The 23,186-nt window shown below is 37.9% G+C and overlaps 1 protein-coding gene across 2 annotated transcripts in view; it reads right to left on the bottom strand.

Moving 5' to 3' along the window:
* The window catches only part of KCNH6 (potassium voltage-gated channel subfamily H member 6), a 117,575-nt gene that overhangs the window by 10,293 nt on the left and 84,096 nt on the right, over window positions 1-23,186 (bottom strand). For both annotated transcript variants that reach the window (XM_026717282.2, XM_087915985.1), the window contains 7 exons: window positions 21,474-21,899; window positions 20,145-20,544; window positions 10,944-11,143; window positions 4,781-5,033; window positions 2,218-2,411; window positions 1,680-1,779; window positions 557-823 (listed from right to left, as the gene is read on the bottom strand). In XM_026717282.2, the coding sequence (XP_026573067.1) occupies window positions 557-823; window positions 1,680-1,779; window positions 2,218-2,411; window positions 4,781-5,033; window positions 10,944-11,143; window positions 20,145-20,544; window positions 21,474-21,899 (1,840 nt within the window). The remainder of the gene's footprint in view (window positions 1-556; window positions 824-1,679; window positions 1,780-2,217; window positions 2,412-4,780; window positions 5,034-10,943; window positions 11,144-20,144; window positions 20,545-21,473; window positions 21,900-23,186) is intronic.

Here is a 23,186-nt window from a genome sequence, read left to right on the forward strand (position 1 = left end):
TTTTATGAAATCCTCTTCCTGTCCTGGCCTACCTTAAAAGATCTGACCGCAAGGAACTAAAGAAAAGGAGGTTTAATCCCTTGCAGAGTTTTTTCCCCTTTAGACACTAAGGTGTAGAACATGTCAGCTGACATTCAGAAGCCCCACCTTTTTTGATCAAGGGTGTTGGAATTTGTTTGTTTTTTAAAAAACAAATTAGTCCTGCACCCTGAAGTATTTTGAAGTCTTATTTAGTAGGTCTCTCATCTCTCTCCCCCACCCTCACACACACACACATAAGAATAAGTGAAAATATCTATGATTTTTGGTGGATAAGTGGAATTTTAGTCATACTAATTCTTCTTCAGGAATCAAACTACTCACTTCTAAATTTTATGGAATTTAATACTCATGAGGCAAGCAACTGTGTTATATCCTACACAAATTCTCTATTCCCAAAATTAACATATGGCTATAAAAATAAGATTCTTGAATCAGCCCTACTAGTTAATCATAAACCTCAAGTCAAACAGATTATCTCATTTCTATACCCTATGTGAACAATAGTTACCCATACCTGCATAGGCTAGATTTTCTTCAGTTACCAGTTGATTGGCCTTGGTGCCATCAGTGACCAGATTTACCACAGCTGGGACAAAATCATTATTTTCAGTATCTGTGAAAGGATCAATCTTGATGGGATTGGGCATCTTGGCTTCTTCTTCACTAATTTGGGAGCAGGATGTTGTGGTGCTGTGCATGTCAGGATTCTGCACTGGTGTAAATTCAGAGTATCCATGACATTGCTCCAGGTCTGAGTTGCCTACATCCATGCTATCTGAATCTGCAGTAGGTATAAAGAATGCAGATAAGCCTCACATAGTTTGAGACATGATTAAATACTGACGGAATCTCTCAAAGGTCTACAAATACAATGCCCACAATTAAGCTATAAAAACATCTGGACATTTTAATACCCTGCATGGTGATTAGAAATATAAATATGTTGACTATTGTTTCACATTCAATATGTAGAGCAGCAAAAATACATTTACTTTGTGCAGATTAATTTAATAACAACTGGAATTATATAGTCTTTCTAGAACCTTTGAGCCAACTATAAGCAGACAATGTAGACAGTATTTCTGCATAGGGATTAATAATAGGAAAATATGTTGTCCAAATATATTGATATATTACATTAATCAACAATTAAATGGAATGTTTTTTTTAAAAAAATATTCTTGTCATCTTAGACGCCTTACTAAATATCCGCCAAATAATGCATGATATGATAATAATGAATGAGATAAATCAAGTTTTACAATTATAATCTGGAGGTTATAATTTGCATAAAACTGAATTCAAAGCCAAAGGCTAACAATGCTTTTCTTCTTTAATCCAGAATGCAACTAGGAAACTATTTTTGTATTCCAAATTACAGGATAAATTACAGGTGATAAATCTGAAGTGACAGATTTGTCTTTATATACTTGATTCTTCAGATGTTACTTTACTAAAGTTCCTTTGCCCAGGGATTGGTTGAGAGATGATGGGAACTGTACAATTTAGCACATTTGGAAAGCTCAGATTGAAAAAAACTATTTTGGAAATAATCACAAGGTGGCAGTAGTGGACTTCCTACCTTCCTCCTAATCCTAATGCCAGAATTTAATTCAATTCCCAAGAGGTTAACTCACCAATTTTGTTAGCTTGGCAGGGGGAATGTTTATGATGAAGTGTTTGGTGATAGTTGCATGTGTAGTCTTCACTGAGGAAAGAACGAGGAATACTATCTGCCTGAAGGAAAATCAGGGCAAAGTGTAAAATATAGTGAAAAAAGTAGTTCTGAGCAGCCATAGCAATCCAAACTTTATAATTATCACAACAGTAGTCAAAGAGGTCAGAAATATTTAGATACTCATGTTTTAGAACATAAAAGCAACTTGTTCCCAACATTATGCATAAATGCATAAAATTGCTTGGGCTTTGAATAGCTGAGCAACACTGTAGAATATCATAAAAATATTTATGTATCCAAAGGTCTGCAAGTTAGGTTAATGTGACCTACTTTTGTGCTCAAAAAAGGCAAACTATAGTTAATTCTTCTAATTCTTCTAATAACTCCTTTTTCAGGTCAATTTAGGTAGAAGGAGTTAATATCCGTGTGACCTTGGTTAACCTTTTAATAATGCATCTCTCTAATTTTTTTTCCATCTTCTCATATTAGATACTCACATCTCTCAAGTTGAATGTTATCTCCAAATTGCTCCAAAAGTTATCTGAAAAGGATGGATACATATCCAGGACTTTTAGGAGATCTTCCCGGTGAATCTTATGCAAGTCACAATAAGTCAAGGCTCGCACATCTGCATTGGATTTTCCAGGCCTGGCATACAGACTGATAGGCTCTCCAAAGATGTCATTCTTCCCTAAACAACACATGAACTACTGTTAAAGTATAATAATTTTACTGCTGCTGTCTTGAACTAGAACAATTGTGCAGTCAACCTTTGGCTGGTCCTTGATACCTACTGACACATTACAGTGGAAGTATTACAGGAAATAGTACAAATACAAATGATGACTGCTTTTCATTCTCTGACAATTGTCTGTTTAGCCTACCACGGTAATGGGTGAATGGTTCCGCTATCAAACTGCTGGGATGCCCCCCCCCGCCATGTTAGAATCTGCCCTTCTGTAGCTTAAATCCATAGTTCTGCATTTTGTGATTTGAAAAAATAGTATATTCCCTTCCAATCATTGCATTTGATTTTTGTTTTCTAAGTGAAAAAACATTATATTTGAAACAGTTAAATTTGACTCTGCCAAGTTTAGACCATTCCTTTAATCTAGCAAAATCACCTTGAATTTTATTCAACAATTTTATGATATTTTTGATATAGTGTTCCCTGTAAAATAATAAAATGAATTTATGTGAGCTACTCTGAATAAAAGTAATTTTATTAAGGTTTGGCAAGAAATCTATATACCTCTTTTAATAATTAAACTGTAATTACAGATCAAATAAACAATTATTTAAAATATTATTTATTTATTAAACAAATACATATTTTTATATTGTCACCTATCTTTCAAAAAAGAACCTCTATTAATGGGAAGGCTAAACTTTTTTGTATTAAATGATTTAACTTTGCCTTAAATAACCTTTTTAAAAATTTTGCCTGCAAAACACTGGCGGCAAGTTGCTGATTGCACTCTCTATCTCAATCCAGCCATCTTGAAATAATAGCCCATCTTATTTTCTTTCATTCCTTTACTGAATTGTAATTTTCTCTTTAAAATGACTATCAGATTATTTTTGCTGAAATCATAGTATTATAACTATAGCATATTCAGAATGTATTAAGCAAGTTACCAAACAAAAAATGAATTGCAACAAGGTCAGTCTGAAAAGACTTTACTTGACAAATTCAATAATGATTTATTTCTTTCTCCTTTTTTTTGGTGTCTTCAAGTCAAGGTCATGGTGATTTCCTAGACAAGTCCCTGCAATTTTGTTGATAGCTTTTTAAAAATAAAAAAATAATTTTTGGGGAAGGCCTAAGTCTAAGATCACTGGGCTAACTTGATGCCTAAGGTAGATAGATGCCCGTTGCTTTTAACCACTATACCAAATTAGCTTTTGACTGAATAATGGTTGCTTGGTAATGACTACAGGTAGACCTTGTTTAGTTACCTCAATTGGGAGCAGCAACTCAATTATTAAGAGAAGCAATCACTAAGGGAAACCACAATTATGTTTATGAGCTTATTTCAGTTTTCCATTGCTTTATAGATCTGCAAAAGTCATAAATGTAAGGATTGATCATAAAGTTATTTCTTAACAACAAGTAACTTTAACTTGGTGCTAAACAAGGCAGTTGCTAAATAAGAACTACTTGTTTACAGCTGTTTACAGATCAATCCCTGTATTATCTGCTCTAGAAACTTTCAGATAATCATGTCAAACTGTCTGGTTTGTGGTTTCCCCATCTTTCTCCCTTTTTGAAGGTAAGGATAAATTTGCTCTGCATCAACTGACATATCTTCAATATTTCTCAGTAACTATTAACAATGCCACCAGAACTCTGCTAGTTTCTTCAATATTGTAGAGTGCAACTGAAGATTTAAACTCAATCAAAGTTAATATATGTTTCTGTCAATCTCAGCCTTCAATCCTGCCCCTTTGTTATTTGCAATTTGCAAATAATTGTTTTTTTTACAATTATTTAGTGAAACACTTTATTACTAAAGAAGATTAAACCAAAATAATAATGAACATTGCTGCCATTTCTTGTTAGCCTTTTGCCAAATGAATAGATGATATATTGATTCTTTTCTTTCATATTTTGAATGTATCTAAGTAAGATTTATTTATATAACTATAATTTATATACCTCTACACTGAGAGAGAGTGAGTGAGTGTGTGTGTGTGTGTGTGTGCGTGTGTGTGTAGAGCTATAGATATAGATTATAGATATAGATTATAGATATATAAATAAATCTTAGATATATATTATATGGATGGCTACAGTTAAGGAGAATCCATATACAGCAAAAGTTGTACTGTTCTTGCCAGATGTAGATAAGATAAAGAAGTTGCTTTTTTCAGCTTCAATATGTTGCTGTAACTGTAGTGCCCTTCCCCTTAAAGAAAAATGAAAGGACAGAATTTACAATTTGATAGTTCCTAAATGACCTGATGATAAACCTCTATTTTCTGCAAAGGAACCAATAGGTTGAAATGAATCTATCTCCCCCATTTTCTAAAACTCCCCTATCCTGGAAAAATTTTCACCTAGAATGGCCACTACTATGTCTTCCCTGAGGATCTCAATGGAGCCACGTGAGATAAAATAAAGAGTGGTAAGGACATCTCCATAATGCACCAGGGTATCACCAGGAGGGGCATGTGTTGTCCTGAACTTCATTGCCAAGGCACGTAAGCAGCCTTTGCTAGCTCCTTGGAAGGCCTTGCAATTTTGGAGAAGGGTGCGGTTGAGGTGGAGGCTGATATCAGCTTGTAGGCAATCAGGAAATCCTTTCAGAACCTGAGTGAAATGAAAACAAGCACAGATAAGCAAATGAATCCTGTGAATCTTCATGTAACTCAAAGCCATATTCTGTGGAGGAATATATTTAGGATGTGTTGGTTATATTGATGGAGAGAATTTAACTGGAAAAAGGCCATCTATAAATAAAGTAGAACTTGAAGTATCAGACATTTCATGAGTTGATAAAATATTTCCAAATTCAGTCATCACTTCCAGAAACTAAACTTCTAAGATGAAATAACACTTAGCAATAGCACTTAAACTCATATAATGCTTCACAGTGCTGCTCAACTGTTACAATTTTCACCTTGTTTCATTCCAGGTAATAACTTTTGTCAATCCTGGAAAAAAATACTTTTAACATTACTTGAACATTGCTATTAATCTCTTTTTTTCCAACAATCTAATTAAAACAATAAAAATTTATTTAAAGACTACTCTGTTGGTTTTTTTTAACTCAGAAATCAGCTATGAGGAGAAAAAGCTAAATTAATATGATTTGGGAGCCTGTTGCTCACCATCAGGAAAAAGGGTCTATCTTAGAATCATAACTGTTATAATTACCACTGCCACAATGCGGCTCAAACCTGACTTAGCCTTCCATCCTTCTGAGGTCAGTAAGGACCAAGATTGTTGGGGACAATATGCTGATTCTGTAAACAATTTAGAGAGTGCCATAAAGCACTATGAAGAAGTATATAAGTCTAAGTGCTATCGCTGTAATGGGGTAGCGACTAGCACAGTGGCACTAAAAGAGGTTAGTTTCTAGTTCACATGTATCCATGAAGTGATGAGGAAAATGGATGATTAGTCTGCTGCTACTCTCTGGTGAATACGTACATTCTAATTTGATAGGTATTTCTCCCTCATGAATTGTCACTGTAAACTGAATTATTTTCCTTCAAAATCATCTGTGCAATAGTGCAAACCAGGTAAAGAAATTGTATTTATATATTTGTTGATGTATAATGAAATGGCTGCCCATTTCACAAAACATGACTCTGGATGACATATAATGAAACTATAAAATGTGTTTAAAAATATTCACTAAATACAAAAATTAAAATAATTATTAAAGGACTAGGAGATATTACAAAGAATGGAGCTACTTCATGGGATCACCATTTCCTTGCAACCCCAGACCTATTGGAATAACTAGTTTTTTTTAATGTTCCTTTATTATTCTTTTTCACAATTTACAAATCTTAATATTAATGGTACAGTGACATCATTATTACATATACCAATCTCATATAAATATATACATTCATATACAGTTATCTATAATTTTCTTATCTCTGTTATCCTTATTTCTATTTTTCAACCATTTATACCAATACCAAACTTCATAATACTCTGACTCTTCTTTATCCTTTAATTTTAATGTAAGTTATCCATTTCAGCACAATCTAAGATATTTTGAATTACTCATTCCTCTGAGGGTGTGTTATTTTGTTTCCGACATTGAGCAAATGCTATTCTTGTTGCTGTCAATATAAGTACTAAAATAAATTTAATCTTTTTCTTATATTTCCCTTTAATTATTCCCAACAAGAACAATTCTGGTTTAAACAATCCAATCTTCCACTATTTCTTGTATCCAACTCCATATTTTGGTCCAGTACTTTTGGGCTTCCAGGCATAACCACCACATATGGTAGAAGGTACCGTGGTTCTGTTTGCACTTCCAACACTTTGAATTCATATTAGGGTACATTTTGGCCAATCTCATTGGTGTCAGATGCCAACAATAAAACATCTTGTATATATTTTCTTTATAAGTTGCCGATCTTGTTAATGTATAATTTTTATTCCAAATTTTTTCCCAATCTGCTAAGTCTAAATTATGTCCAATATTTTTTGCCCATGTTATTATGCAACCTTTTACTGCTTCCTCTTCCAAAGCAAATTTTAATAAGTAATTATACATCCTTGTTATGAATTTCTCCTTGGGTCTACTAAAATTTTATCTAATAGTTGTAGCTCAGTATGAATTCCAAATTCTTCTAAATCTTTTTTGTATCTAGTTTGCAGCTGAAGATATGGCCACCAGTCTATAGTTATATCTTGCTCTTTTAATTCCTGATTTGTTTTTAATTTTCCCTGATTAACTAATATTTCTTTGTACCCAACCATTTTGCCTAAATCCAATGTATTGGGGTATATCATCACTTCCATGGTGGATAGCCAGGCTGATATTTTCATATAATGTTTTTTTCTAAACTTATTCTAAATCTGTATCAATGAATCTCTCATATGGTGTCTACTATATATATATATATATATATATATATATATATATATATATGTAGATCTTTGGTTGTTCGGGTTTTCTCCCGCGTAAGATTTGAAGTATCTAGGCAACGTTTCGATGAAGTCTCATTCATCATCTTCAGGCTTCTGTCTCCAGCTCTGTGCTTCTCAGAGTAATGGAGATTGCAGCTGCTTCCTCCTTTTAACTGCCAGTGGGGTGGAACTTGATTGGGTGGGGGCTTGGCTGTGTTCTGATTGGGTGGGGGTGTTCTCATTGGTAGGGGGTTTGGCTGTGTTCTGATTGGTTGGGGGTTAGCCGTGTTCTGATTGGTTGGAGGCGTGTTCTGTTCAGGAGGGGCTTGGTTGTGCTCAGGTTAGTTTTAGTTGCTGGGGATTTGAGCTGGAGAGTTGTGATCTTGCTGTTTGGCTTCTAGTTCGTGGTCCTGCTGCATCTTCATAGTGGGTGTTGGTTTGCTTCATGTATGGCTCAGAGGGGTTTGAAGTGGGTAGTGATGCAGCTGCAGTGCAGCTTCTGGTCCATGGTCGTTTCTCATTTTCTGAATGGGTGGGAGTCTGTTTTCTACATGGAAGTGTGGTGGTGGCATCTTGTGTGGCTCTCATGGGTGTGGGTCCAGTGTCCTTCTTCATGTTAGGTACTCGTCTGTTCATGAGGGCGGGTTTCCAAATGGCTGGAAGGCGGGAGGTGTCATCTCGTTTGTTCATGCTGTGTGGGCGTTTTTCTATCTCTATGGCTTCTCTGATTATTCTGCTGTTGAAGTGTTCGGTTTTGGCGATAGTTCTGGTATTTTTAAAATCAATTTCATGTCCTGTGGCTTTGAGGTGTTGGACCAGGGAAGAGGTCCGTAGCCAAGACACTCATCTCCAGAACAAAATGCTTAGCCGATGAACAACACCAAAAAACCGAACTACACACTCTCACCAACGTACTTACAGCCAATGGATTCCAAAGAAAGAAGATTACCCACCTAATCCAAAAAGAAGCCCCAACCAAAATCCAAGACAGAGAACAAGAAAACGGAAAAGCCCTCCTCCCATATATAAAAGGCACTACAGACAAAATTAGCAAGATCCTCCAAAAACACAACATCAAAACAGCATTCTGCACAAACAGAAAAATATCCACCATCCTAAGAAACCCCAAAGACAAAATCGAATTAGAAAACCAAGGAGTATACGAAATCCCCTGCACAGCCTGCCCTAACACATACATTGGACAAACTAACAGAAGAATAAGCGCACGCATTGAAGAACATAAGAACTCAATCAAAAAGAAGAAACGACCTCTTCCCTGGTCCAACACCTCAAAGCCACAGGACATGAAATTGATTTTAAAAATACCAGAACTATCGCCAAAACCGAACACTTCAACAGCAGAATAATCAGAGAAGCCATAGAGATAGAAAAACGCCCACACAGCATGAACAAACGAGATGACACCTCCCGCCTTCCAGCCATTTGAAACCCGCCCTCATGAACAGACGAGTACCTAACATGAAGAAGGACACTGGACCCACACCCATGAGAGCCACACAAGATGCCACCACCACACTTCCATGTAGAAAACAGACTCCCACCCATTCAGAAAATGAGAAGCGACCATGGACCAGAAGCTGCACTGCAGCTGCATCACTACCCACTTCAAACCCCTCTGAGCCATACATGAAGCAAACCAACACCCACTATGAAGATGCAGCAGGACCACGAACTAGAAGCCAAACAGCAAGATCACAACTCTCCAGCTCAAATCCCCAGCAACTAAAACTAACCTGAGCACAACCAAGCCCCTCCTGAACAGAACACGCCTCCAACCAATCAGAACACGGCTAACCCCCAACCAATCAGAACACAGCCAAACCCCCTACCAATGAGAACACCCCCCACCCAATCAGAACACAGCCAAGCCCCCACCCAATCAAGTTCCACCCCACTGGCAGTTAAAAGGAGGAAGCAGCTGCAATCTCCATTACTCTGAGAAGCACAGAGCTGGAGACAGAAGCCTGAAGATGATGAATGAGACTTCATCGAAACGTTGCCTAGATACTTCAAATCTTACGCGGAGAAAACCCGAACAACCAAAGATCTACATATAAATACCCATGAGAACCTCAGAAAACAAATATATATATATATATATGTGTGTGTGTGTGTGTGTGTGTGTGTGTGTGTGTGTGTGTGTGTGTATTATGTATGTATGTATGTATGTATGTATGTAGATGTTTCTTACTTTTCTTTTCTCATAGGAAGGCATGCCACCCCATCTGTAAATCATGACCCTCCAGAATTAAAATCCTTTTATTACTCAAATTGACCCATTCCTTGACCCCATTCTGGGAGTTAAAGCCACCTCTATTTCTACTATCCTCTAATGCTATTAATCTTATTCGAGTTTTCTTTCCTAACCATATACATTTTAATGTAATTTTGTTCAGTTTCATAAAAAAAAAATTATCTAATTTTATGGGGATTGTTTGGAATAAGTAAAGTAATTTGGGTAAAATATTCATTTTAATCGTAGCAATTCTTCCTAATAAAGATAATTGTAATTTCCCCCATAATCCCAAATCTTTATTTGTTGCAGTAATTTCATATAGTTATTTTCTTTTATCAATGAACATCTCACCGTTAGCCATATTCCTAAGTATTTGACTTTCTTTGTAATTTGGAGTGCCATTACCATGTTTAATTTTCTTTTCTGTTCTTCTGTTAAATTTTTAGTGAACAGTTTAGTCTTTTCTCTATTAATTTTGAGACCTGATACTTCTCCATATTTTTCTAATTCTCGTGTTAAAATATTTCCTGTCTCCAATGGGTCTTCTATGAAGAATACCAGATCATCTGCAAAAGCTTGAATGTTATATTCCTCTTTTTTGATTCTAGTTCCTTTTATATCTGGATTTTGTCTAATTCAAATTAATAGTAATTTCTAACGTCAGGATGGCATAACTAGTTTTTGAGGGACTTCTGTAAGGTCAGCAGACGTGGCTAATTTGCCACAGGGTGGATGCCATGACAGAAAAAGCCTATTTCATGGGCATTTGCCAGATATAATTCTTTGGCAGATGGGACCTGCAACATATCCTTTTCTGATGGACCTGATGGGACAAACAGATATAATGGGAAGAGTTGGTCCCTAAAATCAACCAGCCCCATACCATAGAGCTTTAAAATATCAAAGTCGACACCTTGATTGCACCTGGAAGCAATGTAGCTTGTAAAACAAGGTTAGAATGTGCTCCTTTAAGGACACACGCAGCTGTCCACACTCCTGCATTCTGTTCCAGCTGAAGCTTCTGGATATCCTTCAAGGACAGCCCCATATAAAATGCATCAGAGTGGTAATATATTTCCTTTTAAATCTGAATTATTTCTGAATGCAACCAGATTTCATTAATAAGCAGACATACTCTAGATCATAAGAATATTATTAATGGTTGTATCTTGTGAAATGGTTTATGACATTTATGTTTCCATTGGTCCCAACAGTATACTGAAACTTACAGTACTTGTTTTCTCAAGTGTTAGGATCTTCATCTGGAATGGAACATGTAAATACTCAAGGTTGTGTTGGCAAAATTATGTTTTGCCAACATGCATGTACTCCAAGGATCGAAAATTCAATTTTTTCTGACTCACCGCATTCATGTCAATTCCATTGGTGTAAGACCAGGCATGTTGAAAATATTCCTCAAGGCGTTGGCGTAGAGGATTGGGGATTTGGTGGAAACGGATGAACTCCTTGACTCTTAGCATCTGGGTGTGGTAGCGAGCTGTGCCAGAGTACAAGCGCTGGATGATGGCAGAAACATTGCCAAAAATGCTAGCATACATGAGAGCTGAAACAAGAGGACAATTGTCAATATTGAGAGGTGCAGGATAGAAAGACTGTGCCTAGTTGCACAATGCTTTTGAAAAGCACCTACTGAATGAGTCACACAGTCCAAGTACCAGGCAAAATTTTATTATTGAGATGTCATAAAAGTTGTGTAAGTATTGTTTGTCCTTCTACCCCATTATTCTAGAATAAAATAATGCAGAAGCCCGCTCTATAGTTGAGTTGACTTCAGCTGGAGACAAATTTCCTTTCTGAAACTGAGTGGGCAATTTATCTTACTATTTATTTATTTATTTTGTTTGTTTATCTTCTCTGCCCTCCATCTTCTTGTAAGATGACTTTGGGTAGTTTATTCTAGATCAGGGGTATCAAACTGGATTTCTTTGAGGGCTGGATCAGCATTGTAGTTCTCGGGGCCGGAGGGCAGGCGGGATGGATGCCTCCTGCAGCTCCCTGCCAGCCAAAACGGGGCATGGAGGGTCCAGGTACGGTCCCCCTGCACCTCATTTTCATCCTCCATTGCCTCCTGAAGCACTCTACTGGGGAGGCCCATTTTCTGGCCTGGTTTTTGGCCATTTTGGCCCATTTTTGGCCCATTTTCAGCCCATTTCTTGGCCTGGTTTTGGCCAGCAGAGTACTGCAGGAGGCCGTGGATGGTGAGAACAGGGTGCGGGCTGCACACCACCAGATTTAGCCACCAGAGGCACTGTGGGCCAGTCTCTTGATGTTTCCAGGCCAGCCCCATGGGCCAGATTTAAGCACCCCGCAAGCCTGATCCAGCCTGCAGGCCTTGAATTTGACACGCCTGTTCTAGATGGAGAATTAACTACAGGTAATCTTCTGTTAATGATGGCTATGAAATTGCCATCATTAAATGATGCAGTCTAAAAGCATGATGCCATGTACCTGCAATGTTTAATGACAGGAATTCTGATACTTCTACTTCCTGTTGTTAAGCGCATCATTATGGATCATTAAATGACTACATTATCACGATTTGTAATTTCTTGCCGGCTTCCTCAATATCTTTGGTTGTCAGAAGCCAGTAAAGAAGGTTGCAAATAGCGACCATGTAACTGCAGGAGAAGTTGGTATGGCTGGAGCACACATGTAAGTAGCACTCATTCAATGCTATTGCAGGTTGAACAGTTGCTGCATGGCCTTTTATGGTATGATTACACCATGAAAACTAAAATCCAAGTAAAGGAATTCCTTTACTGAGTGTAATATTTCTTTGTGTAGCACAGTGGTTCCCAAACTTTTTCAGTCCACCGCCCCCTTGATGCTGCAAACTCATCCTCAATGCCCCCCACCCAGGAGCGGGATTCAAATTTCTGTGGGCGTGGCCTAATTTGAGGGTGTGGTTTGCTGGTAACATGATTGGGTGGGTGTGGCTTGCTGGTCACATGACTGGTGGCGTGGCTTGCTGGTCACATGACTGGGTGAGCGTGGTTTGGTGACTGGCAAACCAAATACAAGTGGTCCTCATTTAATGGCTGGTTGCTTAGCAAGTGTTCTAATTTATGACTGGCCTCCTACTTGACCTGTTTTTGGAGTTTTGACAGCCATGCACACACATATACACATACTCCCTTCCAACACTGCTGGAGCAGGTCATTGGACTAGAATCAGCAAAGCATCTCTGATTAGATTCTAGTAGTGAATAAAATCTAATCAGAGATGCTTTGCCAATTCTTGTTGATTTGTTTTATTTGTATTTCTTTATTTTATGTTGCTGAATTGCATTGACATGTGTGTCCCTTCTTGTGCACAACCCAGAAGCTTTTGTGATTCTTTGCAGCAAAAATTACCGACCTCTGGCTTTGCTCTACTTTTCAAACATGCCAGTACTGCTGTGTTCTAAGTGCCGGCCCTGCAGGTCCACCCCATTGCTCCCACTGCACTGAAGGGACCTGCCCAAGCAAGTCCGAGCAGAGCGGTTCACCAAATCAATGGGGTGAGCCTGGGAGAGGGAAAGAGCGAGAGATAAAAGAGAGAAAGAAAGGAGAAAGAAAGGAAAGAGAAAAGGGAAAGAAAGAAAAAGGGAGAAAAAAAGGGGGGCATGGAGGGGGGAGGAAGAGAGAGAAAGGAGAGACCCGATTCATCAGACTGAAAGGAGGCCTAGTTTAGAGGCCCTTTTCCACACTGAGACATCTTTGCCAGCATCTTCGCCAGCACATTGAAACATCTTTGGCTTCTATTAATTAGAGGTTTTGTGGACGAAACAAGGCCAAGACTATCAGGAAGCTCTCACATTTTGTTGAGGCTTTAAACAGGATCCATTGGACAAGATCTCCACCCTAAAAAATTACTTTTCCCCAATGTATTACAGTGCCAATTCTGAAGAAGGCAAAACCAAACTGTATTGGTAAATTACAAGGAAAACACACACACACACATACACACACTCCCTTCTAACTCTGCTGAAGCAGGTGATTGGACTGGAATAGATATCTCATTATCTTTCTTCTCCCTCCCTCCCTTCTTCTTTATTTCTTTTTCTTTCTGTCCCTTCCTTCCATCCCCCATTTTTCTTTGCCCCTTTTTCTTTCTTTCCCTTTTCTCTTCCTCTTCTTCCTTCTCTCTTTCTCTCTCTCTCTTTCCTCTTTCTTTCCCTCTCTCAGGCTCACCCCATTGACTTCGTGCACCCCTCCGTTCGGACTTGCTTGGGCAGGTGCCTCCTGTGCAAGGGGCTCAATGGGGTGGAACGCGGCAGCGGTGGGATGTTTGAAAAGGAGTGGCTTTGCTCTCCTTTCCCAACGCTGCCTTCTGGGCAGTGCCCGCAGCGGTGGGATGTTTATTGCTGTGTTCGGGGAGGAGCTCCTTGCATCAGAGCATGCAAGTCAATGGGATGATCCTGCAGGGCCTTGCCTTGAATGCGGCAGTGGCAGGATTTTTTCCCACCCCTGAATTGTGTCCCCCTGCCACCTCTTTGCGCCCCCTGCCAGCCCCCTTGCCTCTCAGTGCCGCCCTAAGGCATCCCACCGCCCCCCAGGGGTGGTACCACCCACTCTGGGAACCACTGGTCTGTTTGATGGTAGTTTGATGGTTTGATGGTAGTTGGAGGGAGCAGAACTCCCCTTTTAATTGATTCTTTTATCATAGCTGCATACTACTTAAACACAGCTTTATCATTATAATAATTGCCTAAAGACTCCCTTAATTTCCTCAATGTTTTGTGCAAGCTATGGGGTTCATCCTAAGTTTTGTAAAATATGTAGCAGGACATGCCAATGCAGACACATAAGCAATTTAAGAAGTTCTTAAAAGAACAAAATTATCTGACTGGTTAGGATATGATTCTTCTGTGAAGATAAAAAGCAAGGTACAGGCATTTTCTTAAAGCAGGCATTAAAAGAAATAGAGAATTAAATACTAAGTATGCACACAGCAGCCCGCATAAAGGCACGACAGCTATAAACACAGTTTTACTGACAGTTTTAATATATTGACATTTGTATAACAGTCCCGCTGTACTTCTGTATTGCAGTAGGAACAAATGAAATCTCTCTCTCTCTCTCCCCCTCCCTCCCTGTGTCTCTGTGTGTGTGTGTGTGTGTGTGTGTTACATTTGTAGGTAGTTACAGTGTGTGTTAGTATGTATACCTTTGTGGATATGTGCATGAGAGACAGATTGAACGATTTCAAATGGATTTGATATGAAATACAGTATATTAATATGTATGGGAATTGTATACTTCATACTATTTCCTCCCTCATAACATATAGACTCTTTCAGTGTCCTCCAGCTATCACTGAGGTGATATAAAGTCCCTCTTTGTTACTCTTATATCAGCACAAAAACACTTGGATGTGTCTAGAAGATGCTTTAAATCACTGAGAAAAAATTAGCCTGGGTCAAAGCAGGAAGAATTCCAGCAAGATTTCACTTATCAAACTGAATCAAAATACGTGCTTGAAATACATTTACTGTTTCATTTATATGATTTCTGTCTATGACAGATCTCATGTTCATATATCAGAAAATCTTTCCTCCTACAAAATAGTACAAAAATTTCTGGGACCATATGTTTTCCAAAATTTTGGGAACCGCATCTACTGACAGCAATAGAGAGACATTTTTTTTTTTTGTTGAGAAATATTCTTGCTCATAAAAGGATATTGGACATGGTTTGTAAAATGTATTTGCTTTGGCAAGTAGCAAAGAGTTCAAAGCAGCCAGGGGTTCAATGTGGATAATAAGAGGCTTTGAAATTGATGAAGAAACCAACAAATGCTGATTTTGTATTCCACTATGCTGATGAGTGTTAACGTATTTTCAACTCTGATATTGCTGGCATTGCTGAAATTGCCAAATAACCTTAAAATAAAAATTAATCAAGAATAGATTATCCTTTAGGAGAGGTGAAAAGTCAACCTATAGTACATCATTTTGGCTGAGAAAAGTGGTGCTATTCATGCTTTTATTCTACAGTAGCACAATAAGGATAGGATTAGCAATGTACTCTCTTAAATGGCTTTCATTAGTAGAAGAATCAGTGAAAAGAGACCGAAGAGATTCCAGTCTAAAAACAAATGTATCTTGTACAGACTACCCCACCTCAAAATATATTTGAGGATATTGGACACTGGACGTGAAATGATCAATTCTGTGCCATCTATGAAAATGTTCATTTGTTTAATAATTGTTTAGTAAATAAAAAGTGTTTTAGGATGGATTGCCTGAGTCTAATATTCATAGCAAGAACATTGAGGATGACTGAAAAGATCTGCAAGGCTGGATCTGTTTATTTGCTGGAAATGTTTATTGTTTGTTTATTTTGTATCCTGCTTCAACTCAAGGCACTGAACATATCCAACACACATTCCTCCTCCTATTTTTCCCACAGTTATGGGAAATAAGATGAGTTCCATTGAGAGTGACTGGCCCAAGGTCACCCTGGTGGCTTTCATGGCTAAGGCAGAACTCATGCATAATTTCCCAGTTTTTAGTGTCATTCTCAGCCAAGCCAAGTAAGATGGAGAAATTAAGTTATTTATTGGAGATTCTACATGACAGTTGAAATTCTTGGTGCTCTCTGAGTTTGGTTGAAATTTAAAATTCTCCATGGCAACCTTACTATCTTGATAATGAAGAAAGTCCTCAAATATTTGGTCATTTTGAACATTATGAATAGTTCAAATTGTTTATATAGCTGTCATGACTAGTCCCAAAGGTGCTTTCTCAGAAGGCAACTGGACTTTCTTGTTTTTTCTTTGAAAATGTTTCACTTCTCATTCAAGAAGCTTTCTTCAGCTCTGACTGGATGGTGGGTGAATGGAATATATTACACTTCTTGCTGACAGCTGGTCATTTGCATTCTTTTTAGAGAGTCATTGAGGCCACTTAAAGGTTTGTCTGTGTCTTCAGGGTCAATAGGTGAGGACCTTTTTGGCTGCGAGATGTTTTCTGCCCAGAGTCCCTTCCCTATTGAAGACAGGCACCAGCTGTTGGGCCTCAATGACTCTCTAAGTGACCTCAACAACTCTCTAATGCAAATAACCATGTGTCTGCAAGGAATATAAATCTTTCCATTCCCTACCATATAGTCAGAACTGAAGAAGCTTCTTGGATGAAAAGTGAAACATCTTCAAAGAGTAAACAAGAACGACCAGTTGCCTCCTGAAAAAGCACTTTTGGGACAACCTGACATGGATGACTGAGAATCTCCATAGACGGTCATAGTTTTGCTCAAATGAGGAAGAGGATAAGGCATTATAAAAAGCAGAAGTAATCTCATGGTTTTCATCCTGCCCTAGAAGTCACTATTCTAGTCCACAAGCTTCCTCATCAAACTTTCATGATCACCCACATTTGTGGAGGGGAAAATTAAAACAAAGAGGAGTAGAAGTATTGGGTTACACTGAGAGCCAGCTGGACCTAGCAGGGCTACTCAGGCTTCTAGAAGAAACCAGACCTGATCAGGGCCAGCTGACTTTGTTTGTTTGTTTGTGTGGGTGTGGGCATAGGTGTAAGAGAGAAAGAATGGGAGGGGGGAGGGGTTAGAAATTCTGGAATTTAAAGAGCATCATGAACTCATAAAGATAACTGAAACAATACTATCCTATGATGGCCTCATAGAAATCCTGCTTTAAAAACCTGTAACCTCTAGAGTATAGACTCTTTCCTAAACATCTGACTTGATTTGCTTTTAGATTTCTGTCTTGAAACCTTTATGTTTTCATGGATGAATGATAATTGGATGAATTCATGATTTTGGAGGACTAGTAGGATTTTTTTGTTGGTGAATGCTGGACAATGCAGTTGCTTTGTGAGGCCAGTTTTTAGCAAGATGTCACTTATTATTATAGAAGAAAATGGCTGTCCTATCCTAGATTTAAGTATTTTGCTATACCATAGAAAGGACACCTTCACTGCATCTAAAATAGTGATCTGAGAACAGGAATGATTAATGTTAGATAATAATGTCTGGATACATCTAAGAGCAGAGATTTTGTTTTCTATATGGCAAAGGGCATAACCTGTAGCTGATAACATATGTCCGAAAATATTTCAAGAAGCCAGTTTTATAGTCCCTTTGCCTATCATATGGTAGAAGAGTCTTTCCTTGTGGAAATCATATCTTGCCTCTATAAAGTTAAGCATCCTAAAATGAGATTATGACTTTTCTCACAAGTTACCCATATTTGAAGAAAGGATAAAATTGAGAAGCTGGATCTTGCTGGTTCAGATATGTGAATGTCACAAACCAGCTGACATCCAGGTTATTTACTATGCCTTACAGTAATGGAAAGACACTATAGGTGCCAAAGTATGTAATAAATATCCACAGAACTAAAGAAAACCAAGAAGGCATAATTGGAACTGATAAGGTATCCTGCTCATCATGAATTACAAGTATTTGCAGATATATACTGCAGCTTGATGGAAGTATGAAAAAGGTGCATTCATCAGCATTGCCAGGGATTGTTTTTCCTGAAGGAATAAAAGATATATACTAGTGCCACCATACATGTCTCAAGATCAAATAAAATCACTAATAATCAGAAAAGGATGTTCTCTTTTGGTTAATAAAATAACAGGGGAAGTGTTATGTTGGTTTCAGTGTTTGAGTTATGAGCTAAAGGAATAAGACATCTTTTTAATATTTCTTCAGATGGCAATATGAGAGTACTATCTTTTTCCAGGTAGGTATAGTCCCTTGTCCTTTGGGTACTTGAGATAGAAGTTTAGTTAATTACCTGGATTGGCTAAAGTTTTTTGTGTTGGAAATTGGGCATTCAATACATGCTCAGTCCCAAAGTGGAAGATCTGAGATGCTAGCTGTAAGGTTTGAACTACAATAATTAAAATCCTGGGGGTATGACAACTGGTATTGAAGGGGAGAGATATTGGTTCTTGCAAGAAAACCCAAGAGGGTGAATCTGAAGACCAAAGTCAAAATCCTTTAGTTATTTGTACTAAGCAGCCATATAAAATTGAGTCTGTGTAGAACTGCATGCTAAGACTACTAATTGTTGAAAACTGATCTTTAACTATGAAGCCAAGGGTCTTAGCAATGTTCCAGTTAATGGCAAATGTCCTCAAAAGTTGAAAAGAGAGTTAGATCCCTAGCAGAACCAAGTAGAATAACTCAAATCTGAGACTGAGATTTGAGACTGAAACCTGAGGACTGTATATCATTTTGGTCAATGTTTCTTATGGTTTTCCTAGTCCACAGCATGACTGATGGAGTACTTACACTTCATTTCTTGAATCTCAGGGCCATTAATGTAATGAGCAGAAGAAACCTTGAGAAACAAGAAGAAGAGCCACAACCAAGACAAAGGTCAGATAAATTAAATCCGAGTCCAGGGCAGAAATGAAATTTAAAAGAGCATATCAGACATATATCTTCCAAGTTCTCATGAAAATAAAGGGAGGGAGAAAGTACATTCAGAACAGCAAGATTTTGTACTAAACTTTATAATAAAAGTATTATTAGCTTTGGTATCTTTGGTTTCCAAGTTTGAATGGTTGACAGTTACATATTTGCTCAATGCCAGTTTACCAGCAGAACCTGTTTTAGTCTAGATTAGGTAGGAGATACAACTACTAGACATGAAGGGAAGGACACATCCATCAGTGATATGATAGACTGAGCCATCCTTCAACAATATAATAATGAAGCATTCAGAATGGAGGCATAATAAATATTTTGTTATTTTGACAGTTGAGTATAAAAAATACCTGATATAGTGGCTTGAAATACTAGCTTCCAAAGATAGTTGTGATGTATTATGTGGAAAAGATATGACAATATGTACAGGAGACTGCACAATTGTTATCCGTTAGACACAGAGGAAAACACACCCACCCACCCACCCACATTCCTACACAGAGAATGTCCACTACAGGGAGTTTACTCCCACAGTAAATTCCAAGGGGAAAGTTTCCAGGCCAAAGTCAAGGAGGAATTCTCAGGTAACCATTGACCTGATCTTGCTAAAAAGTTTTAACAACAAAAATAATTACATCATCACCATCAAAAACAAAACAAAAATTCAAGTGTGCAACATTGCCTGAGAAGAAAAAGAACGTTACTATAAGTGGAACTGAGATATTTTGTGCTACTTCTGTTAAGTGTAGCAGCATATGCAATGGGCAAGTGACCTGAGGTTTAGAATGTATTGAAAAAAAATCTGTATTTGGGAAAATCCACATGCTTGATGCAGAGAGCGTGAATAAATGTGGATTCTAACTTATGTGCTCAAAATCATTATATGCTACTGTGTGGATTCTTTCCCACCTTCCTTTGAAGTAGTTGAGAACTGATAACAGCCTAGATGTAGCTGGTTCCTCTTATGTTGATTCCTTCAAGCTATTTATGGTGATTCAGCTATCTGCCCCTGTGGATATCACCAACACTGTACCTCAAAGGAAGAGCAGGCTTTGGATTCATGCCAGGAAATCTCAGAAATGTTTAAAAGAAAAATGAAATGTTGCTATTGCTGAGAGGGGGATACAATTAAATTTACAGGGAAGGTTCAGAAATACTTACAGCCAATTAGCATGACACAGATGGAAAAAATCTTCTCAGAGTTGGTATTGGGTGAGACATTGCCAAAGCCCACACTGGTAAGGCTACTGAATGTGAAGTAGAGGGCAGTCACATATTTATCTTTGATGGAAGGGCCAGACGAGAGGTCACTGCTATTGTAGGGTTTGCCAATCTGGTCACTGAGGTTGTCCAGCCATCCAATCTTATGCTTCATATATGGCCGTTCCACATTGCCAATGGCATACCAAATGCAGGCTAACCAATGGGCAATGAGAGCAAATGTACACATGAGCAGAAAGAGTACAGCAGCCCCATATTCTGAATAGCGGTCCAACTTGCGGGCTACTCTCACTAAGCGTAAGAGTCGTGCAGTCTTTAGAAGCCCTATCAGAGTTGTTGTCTACAGAGAGGAAAAAGAAAGAAAGTGTGCAGAAAGCAAAGAACAAACAATGAATTAGTGGCAGGACTTCTGGATCTTAATTCCATCTTTAATAGGCACATGCTGAATCAACCTAAAATATGCATGAGAATATCATACTTGCCTTTCAAATGCATTTTTTTAAGAAAGAAGGAAAAAGCCTAAAGAGGAAATATTTTCTAGATAGTTACTCTCAACATAATGTCACAAAATACAGTGCATAATCTATCTATGAATAATTTACGCTTTTGCATTTTATGACACCTTTGTGATTTTATGAAATGTTACTATTATTCTCTAATAGCAATTCCTTAAGGTCAGAATTTTCTAAGATTTTTAACTCCAGAAAAATATCTGCCCCCAAATAAGCTGTAAATTTCTTTCTAGATTTATTTAAAACAGGGGTGTCAAATTCATGGCCTGCGGATGTCATGTGCAGGCCCTGCCCCACCTGGTTTAGCAAAGAATAAAAAAGTTGCAATAAGTCACATGATGCCGCCATGATGATGCAAGTTTGACAGCCCTGATTTAAAATATCCAGAAATCCCAACAATGCCTACAAACCTTGTTCATCTTATCCAGAGTCATCTAGGTATTGATGCATTATCAGTTCTGTATTTGGCATTATAGCAATAACTGGTGTTTGAGAAGCTCAGAACATCTCACATAGCCTGATTAGCACCACTTAGAAAAAAATACATGATTAACACATCTGTGGTACAAGCTGAAATTTAAAGAAGTGTTGACAGTACAAGGTTCTATAAGCAAAATGATTCCTGACATATCCTCCTCTGAAAGTTTTCTTCAACCTTCTAAAAATCTATGACATACCTGGTATGTTCACCTGACAATTGACATATATCACATGCTGTCAAATATATCTTCAGTATGTAAGATAATGTATATCTCACCTCATCAGATCCAGAGCGGAAGATGAGTAAATCAAAGGGGATGGCAGCAACCATGTCAATGAGAAACCAGCCTTTGAAATAATGGATAGCAATCTTCCCTGGGTGGCTGACTACTTCATCATTCATGTTGACATAAGTAGTGCGGAAGTTAATGACAATGTCAATTATAAACATGATGTCCACAATGAGGTCAATTATATAGAGGGGGTCACAGGTATAGCTGCAGTCTGTCTGCTTCTCCTCCTGGTCTTCATTGAGCAAGAAGGCAGCTGAGTAGGGAGTGAAGACAGCTGTGTAGATGACCAGCAGTAGGATAAGCCAGTCCCATACTGCTTTGAAGGGGCTATAGTGCAGAATGGTCCATCGGTGGATGCGTGGAGCCTGCAACTTATACTCTGGGAGAACATCTGCTCCCAGTGATAGAACCTATCAGAGAAAAAACAACAACATGCAGTTTCAGAACTACTATATCCAGGACTACATGTATATGTGACATTGAAATAAAACAGCTATAATGGTCTATTCGAAAAAAATATATTTGCATAAAGATACAATTTATATGCTTTGTTTCAGATTAATAGAAAATAATAGAAAAATATCTGCATGTCATTTTAATAGTAAGGAAGAACCTGAGATTCATAAAAATATTATTTATTGGTTTGGAGATTGTATTGCAGTATTATATTATTTAATTCTTAAAATATGTTTCTGTGGGGCAGAACATTAATTTAAAAATATGAAATGAAATAATAATTATTTTAGATAAGAAAAGAGGTAGCTGAAATGGAACCCCAGAACATCTTAATCAGACTCCCACATGAACAAACAGAAGAAAAGACATTGGGTGGAGTCCGTAGGGAATCAATATTGCCAATAATATGGAACAAATCTCTAAAGGCTCTATAAGGTAAGCTAAGAGGAAGTGTCTCTGTGGAAATTCTCAGCCATCCAGATTAAAGTCTCAAAGCTGCTTTTTCAAAAAGCGACTGGACTGATTTTTTTTCTTTTTGAGGAACAACAAAACATTTTGCTTCTTATCCAAGAAGCTTCATTAGTTGTGATGGGGGAGGGGGAATGGAAGGATAGGTACTGACAGTTGAGACTGGATGTAAGGATAGGTTTACATTTTGATTTTCACCACCCTCGGGATCACAACATGAGAGTGATCAGAACCCTACACCCCCTGAAAGTTTGCCTATCAGTAAAAAAGGAAAATAACAAGAATTAAAACACATCAAGGAATTACTCAGAACTTGTGGTTATCCTAACTGTGCCTTCATCAAATCCAGAAAAAGATCCAGCAGGAGCTCCTCCATTACAGACAAAGAATAGAACAACAAACTTAGCAACATTGTCATTCCATACATTGAAGGAATAACTTAAAAGCTCAGGAGAATTTTCACCAATGCAACCTACATGTACATTTTAAACCCAAGAATACGCTAGAAGCTTGTTTGCCCAAAGAATAAAACACCCAGACATAAATGGAGTGTGATGTGATATATGAAATATAATACAATGAGACGTGCTGATCTGTACATTGGTGAAACAAAACAACCACTTAACAAGTGCATGACATAACAGAGGAGAGCAACCAACCCAGTTGGATAAGATTCAGTGACTCATCTGCATTTGAAAGACAAAGGTCACTCTTTTGAAGACAGCAAAATCCACATTTTGGATAAAGAGGATAAAAACTGCTGTGTGAGGTAC

The sequence above is a fragment of the Pseudonaja textilis genome, chromosome Z (genome assembly GCF_049901715.1).
Source record: "Pseudonaja textilis isolate UNSWEBS1 chromosome Z, rPseTex1.2, whole genome shotgun sequence".
NCBI classification, from domain to species: Eukaryota; Metazoa; Chordata; class Lepidosauria; order Squamata; family Elapidae; genus Pseudonaja; species Pseudonaja textilis.